Source organism: Poecilia reticulata, chromosome 5 (genome assembly GCF_904066995.2).
Source record: "Poecilia reticulata chromosome 5, P_reticulata-male-v2, whole genome shotgun sequence".
NCBI lineage: Eukaryota > Metazoa > Chordata > Actinopteri > Cyprinodontiformes > Poeciliidae > Poecilia > Poecilia reticulata.
In genome coordinates, this window is record NC_088834.1 from 3,911,771 (window position 1) to 3,927,201 (window position 15,431).

Below are 15,431 nucleotides of genomic sequence, written 5' to 3' on the forward strand. Positions count from 1 at the left end.
TGTGCTTACCTTTTGGTATCCGAGCAAAGCGATCACAGGCAGACCAAACTCCTCTAGTGGAGGTGATCTGCTCCTGGGTCAGGCTGAATGGCAGCAGAGAGAAGAGCAGAAAGAGGGACATGATGAAGCTGCATTCAAATGAGGGAAGAAATCCGACAACTTCCTGTTTTGTTTTCCTGGTAAAAATAATATTTCTAGTGTCGGGCTGCTTGCAAACAGAATTCAAACAAGTTGAAAGGGGTCTAAATGCTGACTTTAAAATACTTCCGGTAGTTTATAAATCACACCAAAAGTTGTTGTTTTGCTAACCTTCTGGTTCTGGTCTGCTATGCATCTCCAGATCCAGAACCAAACATGGAGAAGGAGCATTCAGCTTCTATGCACCACAAATCTGGAACAAACTCTGAAACCCTGAGTTCTTTTAAATCAAGGCTAAATCCCAGCTGTTTAGATCTGACTTGCTACACAAATAAACTTGACTTGACTCGATGTTCTGTGGAGGATATATTCAAAAAGAGGTAAATGAAATCTGTGCTATGGTCGAGTTGCTGTTCCAAAATAGTACATTAGTTTTATGAAACCTTGAACAATCTGAAATTGTCAAGAGGTACAGAGATGTGTCTCAGAGAAGCGGTGATATGCCAAATTCGACAAAGACTAAAATAATATTTGTCACCCTGATGAAACATGTTGGGAAATTTTTAAAATTGAAGCAAAAATAACAGGATTTCTACAACCTTTGACATTTCTCTGGCCATGAATGGTCAGCTCTTCTGGGTGAAGAGAGGACAACTATAGTGCAGAAATAGGTGAACATTCCTCCAATCTGCTGGACTTGATGGATGATATGTTTAGTGTAATTTCATTTGTGAATCCAGTGGAAAAAAAAGCAAACAGCCTTAAGAAAACAGCAGCCAGAGATTGTGGAGGCTGACTGCTTTGTAATTCCTCCCATGGTGTTTGTGTGACAGTGATGTGTTCACCTTTGCAGTGGTGAGCTGATTATGACCTCCACCAGCCGTAAAACGCCGTCCAGGACCTCCACAGTGGCGTCCCTGACCTGTCGCCGTAGCGTCACCCCTGAGGCAGACAGGACTGAAATACTCAGCCAGACTTACAGTGCAGGCGTAAATATTAATCACTCTTTAGCAGAGGTGGGCAGAGAACCCAAAAAAGGTAATCAGGAAAGAGTAGCACTGTTTCAACATATTGTTACTGAAGTAGAAAGCAGCCGTCCAAGAAATTACTCAATTATAAAAATGTATTTGATAGAAAGTCTCTTCAAGTACTGATCAAATTATCAATCATTTAATATGTAAAAATGACATATTCAGACAAACTAAAATATGAAGTTAAGTTAAAATTTAGGTATTTTAAAGGACCAAAATGACAATAATTAAAGTAACAAAAAAAATGAAATCAGGCATAAGAACATTTTTCCAAATCAATTTGTTTCAATAAAAACCTTATAAAACTTGAACAAATACTGCAGGTGTGTGTCTGTGTTTGGTGAATTTTTGGTTAAAACATGTTTGCTTTTCATTCAGTGGGTAGAAAATACAGAAATTTTACTCAAGTAAGAGCAGAAGTACTTTATAATAATCGTAGTAAAATTACTCCTAAAAGTACATTTTTTCAAAAAAGCTACTCAAACATTTACATTTAATTGAGTAAATATAACTAGTTACTATCTAACTCTGCTCTTTTGTAACTCAGATCTAGTTTGTGTTGCTAATAAAACTCAGACTTTATACAGTTTAAGAGTCACCTTGGCTTTTGTGAAGGCGGTCATAAACTTCACTCAGAGCCTGAATGCTGTTCAAAACAGACTCTACCAGCTTTTCTCCATCCTGCAAGACAAGCAACTTTGTTTGTAGGACACAATGACAAGTTTATATGGCAGTTCAACATGCAGAAAATCAACAGAATTCCTAAAACAAACAACTTAGAACAATTAGATGCTTTTAGATGATGCCTGAATGAATAAGCAGAATTTTGTGTACAGATACGATTATTTGGGTTGAAAATAGCAAACTGACTTGTAAAGATGGCTGAGGGGGTCTAGAGAAGGCCAGGCTCAGTTTAGTCACATCCTCAGACATTGCCTCCACTGCCTGGTCTGAGGAAAAGGGAAGAAAAGTTTGGAAATATTTTCAAAGTATTTAACAGAAAAGAAATGCTTTATTGTAACTCAGATTAATAATGATCAATTATGAGCAATAATGTGTGATGATAAAATGTCGTAAATGAGCACTGTTCTGAAACAACTGGCATTGTGTATCTCATCTTATTGTGACAAAAGATGGTCAGTCAGAAGATGGGAGGTCACTTTAAGCTACATGGATCTAGAAAATGTAGATTTGATAAGAAAACTCAACTCAAAGTTTTCCAGAACATGGAGAGATCGAATGTTCCACCGTGATCACCTGATTCTCCATCTAGAGGGAACAATACAGAAAACACTCTTTCTACTTGATTCTACCTCATCAGAACATGTTTCAGTACTAAGCATCAAACACATAATAAATAGAAGCAGAGACAGGCCCACCTATACAAGTTAAATTGTTTTTGATTTTTTTTACATATTCACCAATCTAATATTTTTATTTACCAGCAAACTCAGCAGCTACAATTTTTTTTACTGATGAAGACTTAAAAAACAAATCAATGTATTTTTATCTGTTTTGTTTTTTCAAAGTGGATTTTTAGGAGCTGTTTGGCACACTTCATGTAAACCTCTTGTCAAAGATGAATTTGGCTGATGATCGTAAATAGTCATTTAGGAAATGGCATTTTCACCTAATTTTTCACTACTTTGAACATTTTTAATTTGCTGTAGCTTAAAAACTACAGTACAATAAAATGCAAAAACAGTGCTAAAATTGACTTTATTGAACTTTCACAGATTATATAAAGGTTTTGCAAATCAGAAACTGGGTTTTCAATATTCTGCTATCAGCATAAGAAAGGCCAGGTTTAAGAGTATAAAGGTGCGTTCACACCAAACGCGTTTCGCATCTGGTTTACATTCAAAGCCGATTTTCGAAATTAGATTTTGAATGTAAACCAGACACGCATGACGCGAGAAACGCGTTTGGGGTGAATTCACCATTGGTAGTTGTAGTTTTTAAAATTAAAAAGGTTCAATGTAATGAAAAATTAGTTAGACCTTTAGCTATTTCCTGAATCGGAAATGAATCTCTGCTTTATGACAGTAATTTATACAGACGGCAGATAAAATTTCTTAATTTACATAACTTAAAACTGCAAAACCAAAAAATGTATATTGTTGTCGTTTAAAATGAAAGGCAGTTAATCACGATAATGACATGCCATACATATGTTTTTGTATGTTCTGCTAGATCGGAACTATTAAATATTAAAACAACAACGTTGGGGTAAATAAAGTTGACGTGAATATACTAATAGCAGAGAAGTAAACAAACAACAGGAAAACGGATTTTAAGAGACACTCCAGGCGTCTTTAAGTTAGCTGAAAATTAGCATCAATTGCTGTTGTTATTGTTTTTTTTTTTTTTGTTTTTTTTTTTTTTTCAATACCTTCGCAACAAATAACTTGTCATATTTACCTCTTACTCGGTCTCTGATACACTGGATGGAGTTTAGTGCGTTTTCTAGAGGCACAGCCAAAGTTCCCTCACAATTTTCAGGATTCATTATGCCGAAATGAGATTAGCAACACAACTACTGTGCAAATGGCAGAGTTTCCGTTTCCAAGGCAACACGACAACCGGAAGGTGATTATCCTGGTCCTAGGACACTTCCTGTTTTTGTGAGCCCACGCAAGTAAAAGGAAAAATGTCTCTCTTTTCAAGATCCTTGGTTAATTTGCCAGCATTTTCTTGCGCTGTTGCGAAGGAAGTCACAGCGGCGAATTCGCGCAGCAATAAACTTAATAAGTTCTTCCATGAAGAATTCATCCACAGCTATCAAGGTAAGAAAGACCTAGCTTAGCGAGCTAACCGCTGGTTATGAAATACAAGTACATAAACATCGTAATAAAGAAGCCTAATTTAGTGCATAGGCGTAAACCCCGGGGGGTCCGGACCCCCCCAATCTTGGAAAAGTCTAGAATTGTCCCCCTCAAAGCAATCATGAAAAAAACCCTTGTATTTAAACAATATCAATATAAAAAGGCAATAGAAACAAAGAACCTAGTAAATCTGTCATTCATCTAAGAAAAAATAATAATCAATTCTTAGGTCCCCCCCACTATTGTTAGAACAATGATTCAGTCCAAAGTAGGACTGACTACTCTAATAGAGCATATAGGCTCCATTAGAGTCGCTGAAGTGAGGAGTTACCTGTTGTTGGGCTCTGCAGCACTAACAAGAAACCCTCCAATAAGTAAATATTTAAAGCAAAAGACATGTAACACGTTTTACTTACTTTCACTGCTCAATAGGAAGAAACGCATTGACAAACTGTTCGTTATTTCATTACTTTGGCTGAATCATGATAAACTGCCACCTTATGCCTTGGAAATCAAACTAGCAAAACTGCTACATTGCTTTCATAGACTTAGCTCCTTTTTATGTCAAAGGTAGCCAATATTTCAATTATATTTAGCTCTCCAACTCTTACTTTAATAAGAGTTTGAAACGGGAGGGAGCAGCTGAGCGTTGCCACTAGCCGACTCTTGTGGGAGCCTAGAGGAGAGGGGCTGTTGCAGCTGACAGTAAAAAAACAAACAAGTAGAGCCTTTAAAACCACAAAGTAAAATCTGAATATTTTTCTTGAAAACTCTGGTGCTGACCTTTAAGTTTAAGTTATTATACTTCCCAAATTTTCAATTTCTACCTATTTATCGGTTCTCAGCCATCCAGGCCATGAAAACCCCCCCATCAAAAATAAAAGTTTAAAGCAACTTAAGTAATAATTTAAATAACATTGAGAACCACTGCAATAAATTGATATTTATGAGGAATTTTATTAAGTGGAGTTACTAATTAAAACTTGTTTTTATTTAGAGCCTTAAATTGTTTGTAAAGGTGCAGCAGAGATTAGATCTGTGAAACTGAACCAAACTTATATCTAAGCAACATTTTAATCTTAGTTTGACTTCAATGGGTCTCAACAGGATTTATTTACTGAGAAAAACACTTTTGTTATTCATTGCTACTTACTAGTCATTTTTGGAGGTGCAGCTTGAACACACACAAAAAAATTAAACCACATTTTACATTACATTTTACTGTAACTTTGCCAACCCACTCAAACATGCTCATAGAAAATTTCCCTGTTTATGCCACTCCCCACCAATAATGAGATGGGATTTATGCCCTTGATGCTCTGATTTGCACAGAGAAAAATAAATGTGAGCTTTAGAGCAGGTTGAATTCTGGACTTTGGAGTGAAACACCTCAGTTGGAGCTGAACTAAAGCAGGAAACAGTTTGTGATCGTTGTTTCCTGCAGAGAGACTCCCAGACGATCAGATTCACCTTCAGACCAAACTAGCAGCTTCCTCTGAGTGAGTCCAGCTGCAGGAGAGAAAAGTGGAAACCTCCAACTCTGCTGCTTCAAGCTGCTCACACTGAAGGTGAGTTGGACCAAAACACTCAGAGACACTTTGAGGGAAGTTAGTAGAGGAGGGAGGGAGCCGAGACTGACTGGACCTTCTGTGTTTTCAGTTTCATTCAGAGACAAAATGGCTTCCAGGTCAGAGGAGGATCTCTGCTGTTCGGTCTGTCAGGACGTCTTTAAGGATCCAGTTGTTCTATCATGTAGCCACAGCTTCTGTAAGGAATGTCTGAAGAGCTGGTGGAGAGAGAAACCAGCAAGAGAGTGTCCAGTTTGTAAGGCAATAAGCTTCACCAGTGATCCACCTTGTAACCTGGTTCTGAAGAACCTGTGTGAGTCTTTCTTACAGCAGAGAGATCAGAGAGTTTCAGAGGATCTCTGCTCTCTGCACTCTGAGAAACTCAAACTCTTCTGTCTGGACCATCTAGAACCAATTTGCTCCATATGCAGTCATTCAGAAAAACACACCAACCACAGATTCAGACCCATCGATGAAGCTGCTCAGCAACACAAGAAGAAACTTCAGGAAACTCTGGAGTCTTTAAAAAGAACCTGGATCTCAGGAAGAAAGTTAAGAAGAAGTTTGATCAGACAGCAGAACACCTGAAGGTCCAGGCCCGACACTCAGAGAGGCAGATTAAGGAGCAGTTTAAGAAGCTTCATCAGTTTCTAGCAGAGGAAGAGGAGGCCAGGCTGATTGAACTGAGGAAGGAAGAGGAGCAGAAGAGAGGGATGATGAAGGAGAAGATGGAGGCTCTGAGCAGAGAGATAGCAGCTCTTTCAGACACAGTCAGAGCCACAGAGGAGGAGCTGAGAGCTGCAGACGTCTCATTCCTGCACAACTACAAGGCTGCAGTGGAAAGAGTCCAGCGCTGCCCCCTGCTGGAGGATCCACAGCTGCCCTCAGGAGCTCTGATAGACCAGGCCAAACATCTGGGCAACCTGGCCTTCAACATCTGGAGCAACATGAAGGATAGATATGGTGACCTACACTCCCCTGGTTCTGGACCCAAACACTGCTGGGTCAAAGGTCATCCTGTCTGAAGATCTGACCAGTTTGACTTTAGGAGAGAAACAACAGCTTCCTGATAATCCAGAGAGATTTGACAGAATGGCTTCTGTCTTGAGCTCTGATGGTTTTAACTCAGGGAACCACAGCTGGGATGTTGATGTTGGAGACGGTGAAATCTGGGAACTTGGTGTGATAGAGTCGGTCCAGAGGAAGGGAATCGGAGTCTGGATGATTGGTAATATGGTTCTATGAAGGTAAATATAAAGCATGGTGTTCATCAGCTTCTCCCACGTTTCTTTCAGTCCAGAAGAAACTCCAGAGGATCAGAGTGAATCTGAACTGGGTCAGAGGAAAACTGTCGTTCTCTGATCTGGATACTAACACACATATACACACCTTCACACACACCTTCACTGACAAGATGTCACTGACAAGATGTCACTGACAAGATGTTTCCATACTTCCTCACTGCTGAAGTAAAACTCTTACCAATGAAGATCTTAGTGATCAAACAGCAGCTCTGATGTTCTCAGCATGAAGAACAAAAAGTCCAAATGATTCAAGTTGTGAGAAATTATTTCTGGAAATATGCGTCTCCTTTACTCTCATGATGAGTCGAGTTCTACAGAATCCAGACCTGAATGTTTGTGATTTTCTTTTTAATCTGGAAACAGTGGCGCAGTTGGTAGAGCTGTTGCTCTGCATCAAGAAAGTACTGGGTTTGATTCCCGGCCCGGTCTTTCTGCATGGAGTTTGCATGTTCTCCCTGTGCATGCGTGGGTCCTCTCCGGGTACTCTGGCTTCTTCCCACAGTCCAAAAACATGAGTGTTAGGTCAGAGAATTTGGTCTCTCCAAATTCTCCCTAGGTGTGAGTGTGGTGTCCTGTCTGTCTCTGTGTTGCCCTGTGAGACTGGCGACCTGTCCAGGGTGACCCCGCCTCTTGCCCGGAATGTTAGCTATAGATGGGCACCAGCAACCCTCCCGACCCCACTGAGGGACAAGGGTGTAAGAAAATGGATGGATCTGGAAACTTTATTAGTTACACCTTGCTAGTACCGGGTTGGATCCCCTGTTGCCTTGGGAACTGCCTGAGTCCTTCGTGGCACAGATTCAATAAGGTACTGGAAACATTCCTCAGAGAGTCTGGGGCTTGTCGGCTGCACACAGGAGATGTGAATCTCCCGTTCCACCACATCCCAAAGGTTCTCTATTGGATTGAGATCTGGAGACTGTGGAGGCCATTGGAGTTCAGTGAACTCATTGTCCTGAACAAGAAACCAGTCTGAGATGATTCACGCTTTATGACATGGCGTGTTGTCCAGTTGGAAGTAGCCATCAGAAGATGGATACACTGTGGTCATAAAGGGATGGACATGGTCAGCAACAATGCTCAGGTAGGCTGTGGCGTTGACACAACGCTCAATTATTTGACACAAGGCAGGATTGATCCACCTCGAGGTTCGATGTGTTGAGCATTCAGAGATGCTCTTCTGCATACCTTGGTTGTAACAATTGGTTATTTGAGTTATTGTTGTCTTTCTATCAGCTAGAAACAGTCTGGCCAGTCTCCTCTGGCATCAACAGAACCCAGTGGATATTTTCTCTTTTTCGGACCACTCTCTGTAAATCCAGATGGTTGTGCGTGAAAATCCCAGTAGATCAGCAGTTTCTGAAAAACTCAAGCCAGCCGTCTGGCACCAACAACCATGCCACGTTCAAAGTCACTTCAACCATCTTTCTTCTCCATTCTGATGCTTGGTTTGGACTGCAGCAGATCATCTTGGCCATGTCTAAATGCATTGAGTTGCTGCTATGTAATTGGCTGATCCAACATTTGCGTGAATGAACAGTTGGGCAGGTGTACCTAATAAAGTGGCAGTGAGTATATGTCCACCTTTTATGTTGACTTTTCCCCCAGAGTTAAAGTAATTTGTTCCCATTTTTATTTTCTGGCGCTCAGGTTTTACATAAACCAAAACAATGGTTCTGCAAAGGCGGCCATTAGATGCATGTTACAATCGTTTTATTACAGGAAATCAGCCGTCCAGCTCAATCAATTCTTTGGCTTTCTGAACATCGTGGTCGACGGCTCCCTCTAAGAACTGAACCCAGGTCAGCTCTGCTTCTCCACACACATGGCTGGATCTGGAGGGTGAGCACAAGTCAAAGCTGTCATCACTAAAGCAGCAACATTTACCAGATACAAACCATTTTAATGCTGGATTAAAGACAACATGCTGAAAACAAAACATTACACTGAAAAAAAATGTTCTTCGCCATTTTAGAGGTGACCAGTGGGGAAAACTGAGGTTTAGTTTGATATGTAGCCTGACTCTGCAAATCAGTCTGTCTGCCTGCATATGCACACAAAATCGTCAAGGTTTTCATGACAGGAAAGCTGGTATCTAACATCTCAATGTCTACAAATGCAGATATAAACACCAGGATGTGCTGCAGCTAAAACAAAATAAAGAAATGCTCTATTTAGATTTTGTTTCAAAATAAAGCTGAGTGAACAGCTGCCCTCAATTGCTAAAAACTCATAAAAGTAGCAAACCAACTGTAGAATCAGGCTTTAAAAAGTGTTTGCCCTCAAACCGAATTTTTCTGTTTTTGCTTTTTTATCAGATGCTGCAGACTGTTGTATAAACTTTAATAATGGATTAACATAATTTGAGTAAAAACAAAAAAACATTTTCAAATGTTGATTTCAGTCACGAAGGGAAAAAAGCTGTTCAAAACCAAGCTGGCGCTGTGTTAAAACTAATTGATCCTAAACCTTATTACAAGTTGTTTTCAAACATCATGTTTTGTTTTTTGAGTTATTCTGAAGTGGCCGTCTCCTGCAGGGTCTTCTAGTAGATAGAAAAATTCATGATTGCATCAACTCTGTGACATTGTCCAAGGAAAGGCAAGTACATGATAAAACAGAAACTGATTGTATTTCTGGACTCAGAACTGGGTGATGTGCTCCATCTTCCTGGTTTTAGTCAGAACGCCAGCAGCAGCAATCTGGATCAGCTGCAGGATTGATTTTTTTAGTTAGACCTGTTGCAGTAATAAATGTGATTAAAGATAAACACATGGATGAGTTTCTCTAGATCTTGCTGGGACATTAGTCCTCTAATCCTGGAAATGTTCTCCAGGTGACAGAAGGCTGGTTTTATAACTGTCTTTATGTGTTTCTGAAGGTTCAGGTCAGAATAAAGTCCATGAAAAAAATTTCTTATTTGTTATAAAATGCAGGTTAACTGTAATCAATATGATAATTGTAATGTTCTGCATAAATTAAATATTTTCTGTATATCATGCACTCTTGATTTTCACAGATTCAAGCTACTGTGGATAAATGAATCTTACCTAATCAGGTCCAAAAGTTTTCTTAACGATGCTGCCAATTTAGACGTCTAAATGGAGAAAAAAAAAAAAGTTTGTTATTCTTCAAAAGAATAAAAAACAAAACTCAATGTCAACGTTATGGAAACACATTAAATATCAAGAATGGAAAATTTGTTAAGCTTCATAAACAACACCCTTATTATTTTGAAGGAAAACAAAGAATTTTATTCTATTTTTCAGATCAGGAAGAATGCAGGGTTGTCTTACGTGGTTTTCCACTCCAGTGTAATTCATGGGTGGGTAGAGACAGAGGGCGAGATCGTCCACACTACAAAGGAAAACATCAACGCTGAGAGAAATATCTTCATGGGAGTGAACAGTTAAAAAAAAACTTGATGTCAAACGGAGGAAAGTTAAAAAACAATACAAGTCTATTTTGATTTAAATTAGTAATTTAATCATCAGGAGTCTGTTTAGTTAATGTACCATCATCAACTTTTTCCATTTAGTTGCAACTTTTCTCATTTTCTCTGTAAAATCCAGCAGAAACAACAACACCGTCTATTTACCTGCCGCTGATTTCCCGGCTGATGTCGGCCAGATCGTCCAGCTGAGCGACCTTCTGAGGTTCGGCAGCGTCACTGTTGTCCTCGACGGCTGACCTGAGTTTCCTCAGACAGGCTGCAGCTGTTTCAAATACCTCCAGACATGCTGTGATCACCTGCTGGTCCTTCTCTGACAGGGCCATGCGCTGGTTGTTGGGAGGACCGTCTTGGTCAGAGTTGTCGTCCGGGTCGTTAATGAGGCAGTCCTTGAACGGGTCCTCGGGTTCGGTCAAGATCTGTGAATGTGAAGGAGAGAGCAGCTGTTGATTCTCAGCAATAAACCTGGATTATTGTGTAAAAATTAGGTTATTAAATATACAGAAACAACTAAAAGTTCAAATATAAGATTTTCTTTATAAAAAGGACAAAAACAAAGAAAAAAAACAAACTTGCTTGTTAGTGTTTACCTGCTTTATTTTCTCAACGGCATCTTTTACAACTCCGGACTGAGAGGATAGAACGACTAGCAGGGCTTCCTTATTGTCTGTAAAATACACATTTTTCCCAACAATAAACATGTTAAGAACTCTGATGGTTGATCCAGACCCAATCCGGAAATCTAAGGTCTTCTCTTTAGGATTTTCTTTTAACCAAATATCAAAATACTAACACGAATAAAAAAAAATGTGGGTGCAACTCACCCCGAATGAAATACCTTGTAAAAATATGAGTTTAAGGCTGCCGCGTTCACATTGCAGCCTGAAGTGACCCAATTCTCATTTATTTTAAACTTAATGCAACCTGTATCTGATCTTTTCATGACAGTCTGAACAACACAGGTCGGATGTTTTCCTGTGCATGTTTATGCACAGGAATGGAAGTGGAAATAAAAAAAGAAAATTTTACTAATTGATTCAGTAATAAATGGCCACAAATGGCCTTCACTGTAAGTCAAAGGGAAATAAATACTCTTATTCCTACATCATTACATTGGAAAACTTGATTCATACTTGCACATATCTTACTCTCAGATTAAAATATAACTACCGGAAAACTAGAAGCACCAATTCAATCAAAACAATGCTAATGTTAAAGCAGGTGATATAAAAACAAACATTCACAATGTCGAGTAAAAAAGCTGACAATGTGCATTTTGCAGCTGAGTTTTGCTTTATTTGTTTCTGCTTACCTTTTGGTAGCCGAGCAAAGCGATCACAGGCAGACCAAACTCCTCTAGTGGACGTGATCTGCTCCTGGGTCAGGCTGAATGGCAGCAGAGAGAAGAGCAGAAAGAGGGACATGATGAAGCTGCATTCAAATGAGGGAAGAAATCCAACAACTTCCTGTTTTGTTTTCCTGGTAAAAATAATATTTCTAGTGATGGGCTGCTTGCAAACAGAATTCAAACAAGTTGAAAAGGGTCTAAATGCTCACTTTAAAATACTTCTGGTAGTTTATAAATCACTGAACGACTTCGTACCAAAAGTTGTTGTTATGCTAACCTTCTGGTTCTGGTCTGCTATGCATCTCCAGATCCAGAACCAAACATGGAGAAGGAGCATTCAGCTTCTATGCACCACAAATCTGGAACAAACTCTGAAACCCTGAGTTCCTTTAAATCAAGGCTAAATCCCAGCTGTTTAGATCTGACTTGCTACACAAATAAACTTGACTTGACTCAATGTTCTGTGGAAGATATATTCAAAAAGAGGTAAATGAAATCTGTGCTATGGTTGAGTTGCTGTTCCAAAATAGTACATTAGTTTTATGCAGTGGTGGAGAAAGTACTCAAAAAATGTACTTAAGTAAAAGTACAAATACACAGTCAAAAATGTACTCAAGTAAACGTCAAAGTACCACATTAACATTTTACTTAAGTAAAAGTGAAAAAGTACTGGCTTTTAAAAATACTTAAGTATTAAAAGTAAAAGTACTTGCTAAATGCATTACCTAATCGCTAATATCATTAAGTGTACCAATCGTATTTAATTTTAATACATCAGAAATGTGCCATTTTAATGAACACTACCACAGATTAAACATGTTCTTATTGTGTTTATTCTATGTAACAGTTTAGACTTAGATATGTGATTCTGTGGATCATTATTTCAGGGATGGAAACATCTTGTCTCCTGTCCTAACATAACATGAACTTCATTAGTCACATTTATTTAGAAAGAAAGGGGATGTAAAGAAGGTGTTGGCGGGTTGGAGGATATGCAACCAAGGAGCCATGTAGCAGAGTTGTAGTCAAGACCACCGAAACCAAGACCAGCGCCCCGCGCTAAATGACACAATAACATTAAGTTTACCTATCAAAATTGGTTTTCAGATTGATCTGAAAGATCCACATTCCCATAAAAACACCTAGATATTAAATACTTAGAGCTGAAATATATTTAACCAGTATCAATTAAAACTCACTTCATTCTGTTTTGCTTTCATCGCTGTGCTACAATCCGCAGATGTCTCCTGCTATTCCTAGAAAAATAACGCCCTGGGCGGTTGCCCATATTGCCAATGTCAGAAACCACAACTGAAACATCGCAATTAACGTTAAATAACGTTCAACTATGAACACTGTCCAACGGCGCAACAAGTAGCCAAGCAGAAGGAGCATCGTGACTGTTCTCACCCTCCCTCCCACTGCGATGTTTCCCACCATGACAGGAGACGAAATCAATCAATGAGCAATGAGTATGCTGTGTTCATACGTTCAACTTTTACTTATTCAGCGATTAAATAAATGTGTGTGTGTATATATATATATATATATATATATATATATATATATATATATATATATATATATATATATATATATACATACATCTACTGCAGTGTACACAAGAACAAAGAACGTCTCTCTGTGAGGCTTCAGTCAAGATCCGTCCAGAAGAATCGGATCGTTCCTGAATGTCATATCACTGTATTGCAGACATTGGTCACAGCGTTGTCCCATATCTGCGACACCTCAGTCAACACCTCCACACAGTAATTCAGCACATGAGTGACAACTTTTTTTCATCGCAGATGCAACATGTGTCTCTACAGTAGCTTTGTAGCATCACGTCCACAGATCTTACCTTTCTTTAAGCTTTCCTTCCAAGTGACTAAAAGTTGGACGAAGTCCCGCCGTCTGTGAAAGCGAAGCGCTGCTGATTTTACATGTCGTCATATATTATGATTTATGCAGCTATTATATAACTGACGATTAGACAGACATGTTCTCCCGCTCAGAGGAAACCACTGCGCATGTCTGGAGTTCCGCGTGCGAGTAAAGGTGGAGCCGATGGGTGACAACAGACACCAAGTCACGTTATTGCTTGAATTTTATGGCGCCACCTTAAATCCCTGAACTTCACATTTTAACGGTAAAAAAGCTCAACGCGACTTGGATGTAACGAGTAACGCGACAGTTTTGTAGAAATGTAGTGAAGTAGAAAGTACAGATACTTACTGTAAAATGTAGTGGAGTAAAAGTAGAAAGTACCCATTATTAAATCTACTTAAATAAAGTACAGATACACGAAAATTGTACTTAAGTACAGTAACGACGTACTTGTACTTCGTTACTTCCCACCACTGGTTTTATGAAACCTTGAACAATCTGAAATTGTCAAGACGTACAGAGATGTGTCTCAGAAAAGTGGTGATATGCCAAATTCGACAAAGACTAAAATAATATTTTGTCACCCTGATGAAACATGTTGGGAAATTTTTTAAATAGAAGCAAAAATAACAGGATTTCTACAACCTTTGACATTTCTCTGGCCATGAATGGTCAGCTTTTCTGGATGAAGAGAGGACAACTATAGTGCAGAAATAGGTGAACATTCCTCCAATCTGCTGGACTTGATGGATGATATGTTTAGTGTAATTTCATTTGTGAATCCAGTGGAAAAAAAGCAAACAGCCTTAAGAAAACAGCAGCCAGAGATTGTGGAGGCTGACTGCTTTGTAATTCCTCCCATGGTGTTTGTGTGACAGTGATGTGTTCACCTTTGCAGTGGTGAGCTGATTATGACCTCCAGAAGCTGTAAAACGCCGTCCAGGACCTCCACAGTGGCGTCCCTGACCTGTCGCCGTAGTGTCACCCCTGAGGCACAGACAGGACTGAAATACTCAGCCAGACTTACAGTGCAGGCGTAAATATTAATCACTCTTTAGCAGAGGTGGGCAGAGAACCCAAAAAAGGTCATCAGGAAAGAGTAGCACTGTTTCAACATATTGTTACTGAAGTAGAAAACAGCCGTCCAAGAAATTACTCAAGTAATAATAAAAATGTATTTGGTAGAAAGTCTCTTCAAGTACTGATCAAATTATCAATCATTTAATATGTAAAAATGACATATTCAGACAAACTAAAATATGAAGTTATGTGGACATTTTGTCATTTCAAGGTCCAAAATGATAATAATTCATACAAGTATAAAAAAATAATAATTTTTCCAAATAAGTTTTTCAATAAAAACCTTCCAAAACTTTAATAAAAAATGCAGATGTGTGTTTGGTGAAGATTTGGTTAAAACATATTTGTTTTTCATTCAGTGGATAAAAAATCCAGAAATTTTACTCAAGAGGTACTTTATAATAAAATTACTCAAGTACAACATAGTAACACATACCCCTAAAAGTAAATTTTGTTACGACCCAACTCTGCTCTTTTGTAACTCAGATCTAGTTTGTGTTGCTAATAAAACTCAGACTTTATACAGTTTAAGAGTCACCTTGGTTTTTGTGAAGGCGGTCATAAACTTCACTCAGAGCCTGTATGCTGTTCAAAACAGACTCTAACAGCTTTTCTCCATCCTGCAAGACAAGCAAGTTTGTTTTTAGGACACAATAACAAGTTTATATGGTTGTTCAACATGCAGAAAATCAACAGAATTCCTAAAACAAACAACTTAGAACAATTAGATGCTTTTAGATGATGCCTGAATGAATAAGCAGAAATTTTGTGCAGATACGATTATTTGTGTTGAAAATAG

At 38.8% G+C, this 15,431-nt stretch overlaps 1 protein-coding gene across 13 annotated transcripts in view; it reads right to left on the reverse strand.

Annotated features, from left to right (window-relative positions):
• LOC103464833 (cyclin-D1-binding protein 1 homolog) overlaps positions 1 to 15,431 on the reverse strand; it is a 34,168-nt gene that overhangs the window by 6,141 nt on the left and 12,596 nt on the right. For 10 of the 13 annotated variants that reach the window (XM_081606814.1, XM_081606812.1, XM_081606811.1 and 7 more), the window contains 6 exons: positions 15,171 to 15,252; positions 2,379 to 2,438; positions 2,040 to 2,119; positions 1,769 to 1,850; positions 984 to 1,080; positions 10 to 83 (listed from right to left, as the gene is read on the reverse strand). In XM_081606814.1, the coding sequence (XP_081462940.1) occupies positions 10 to 83; positions 984 to 1,080; positions 1,769 to 1,850; positions 2,040 to 2,119; positions 2,379 to 2,438; positions 15,171 to 15,252 (475 nt within the window). Of the gene's footprint in view, positions 1 to 9; positions 84 to 983; positions 1,081 to 1,768; positions 1,851 to 2,039; positions 2,120 to 2,378; positions 2,439 to 8,557; positions 8,702 to 9,916; positions 9,964 to 10,162; positions 10,224 to 10,464; positions 10,737 to 10,907; positions 10,985 to 11,629; positions 11,704 to 14,442; positions 14,540 to 15,170; positions 15,253 to 15,431 lie in introns of those variants that run through there. The other 3 variants (XM_081606818.1, XM_081606821.1, XM_081606813.1) reach the window with 3 other exon arrangements.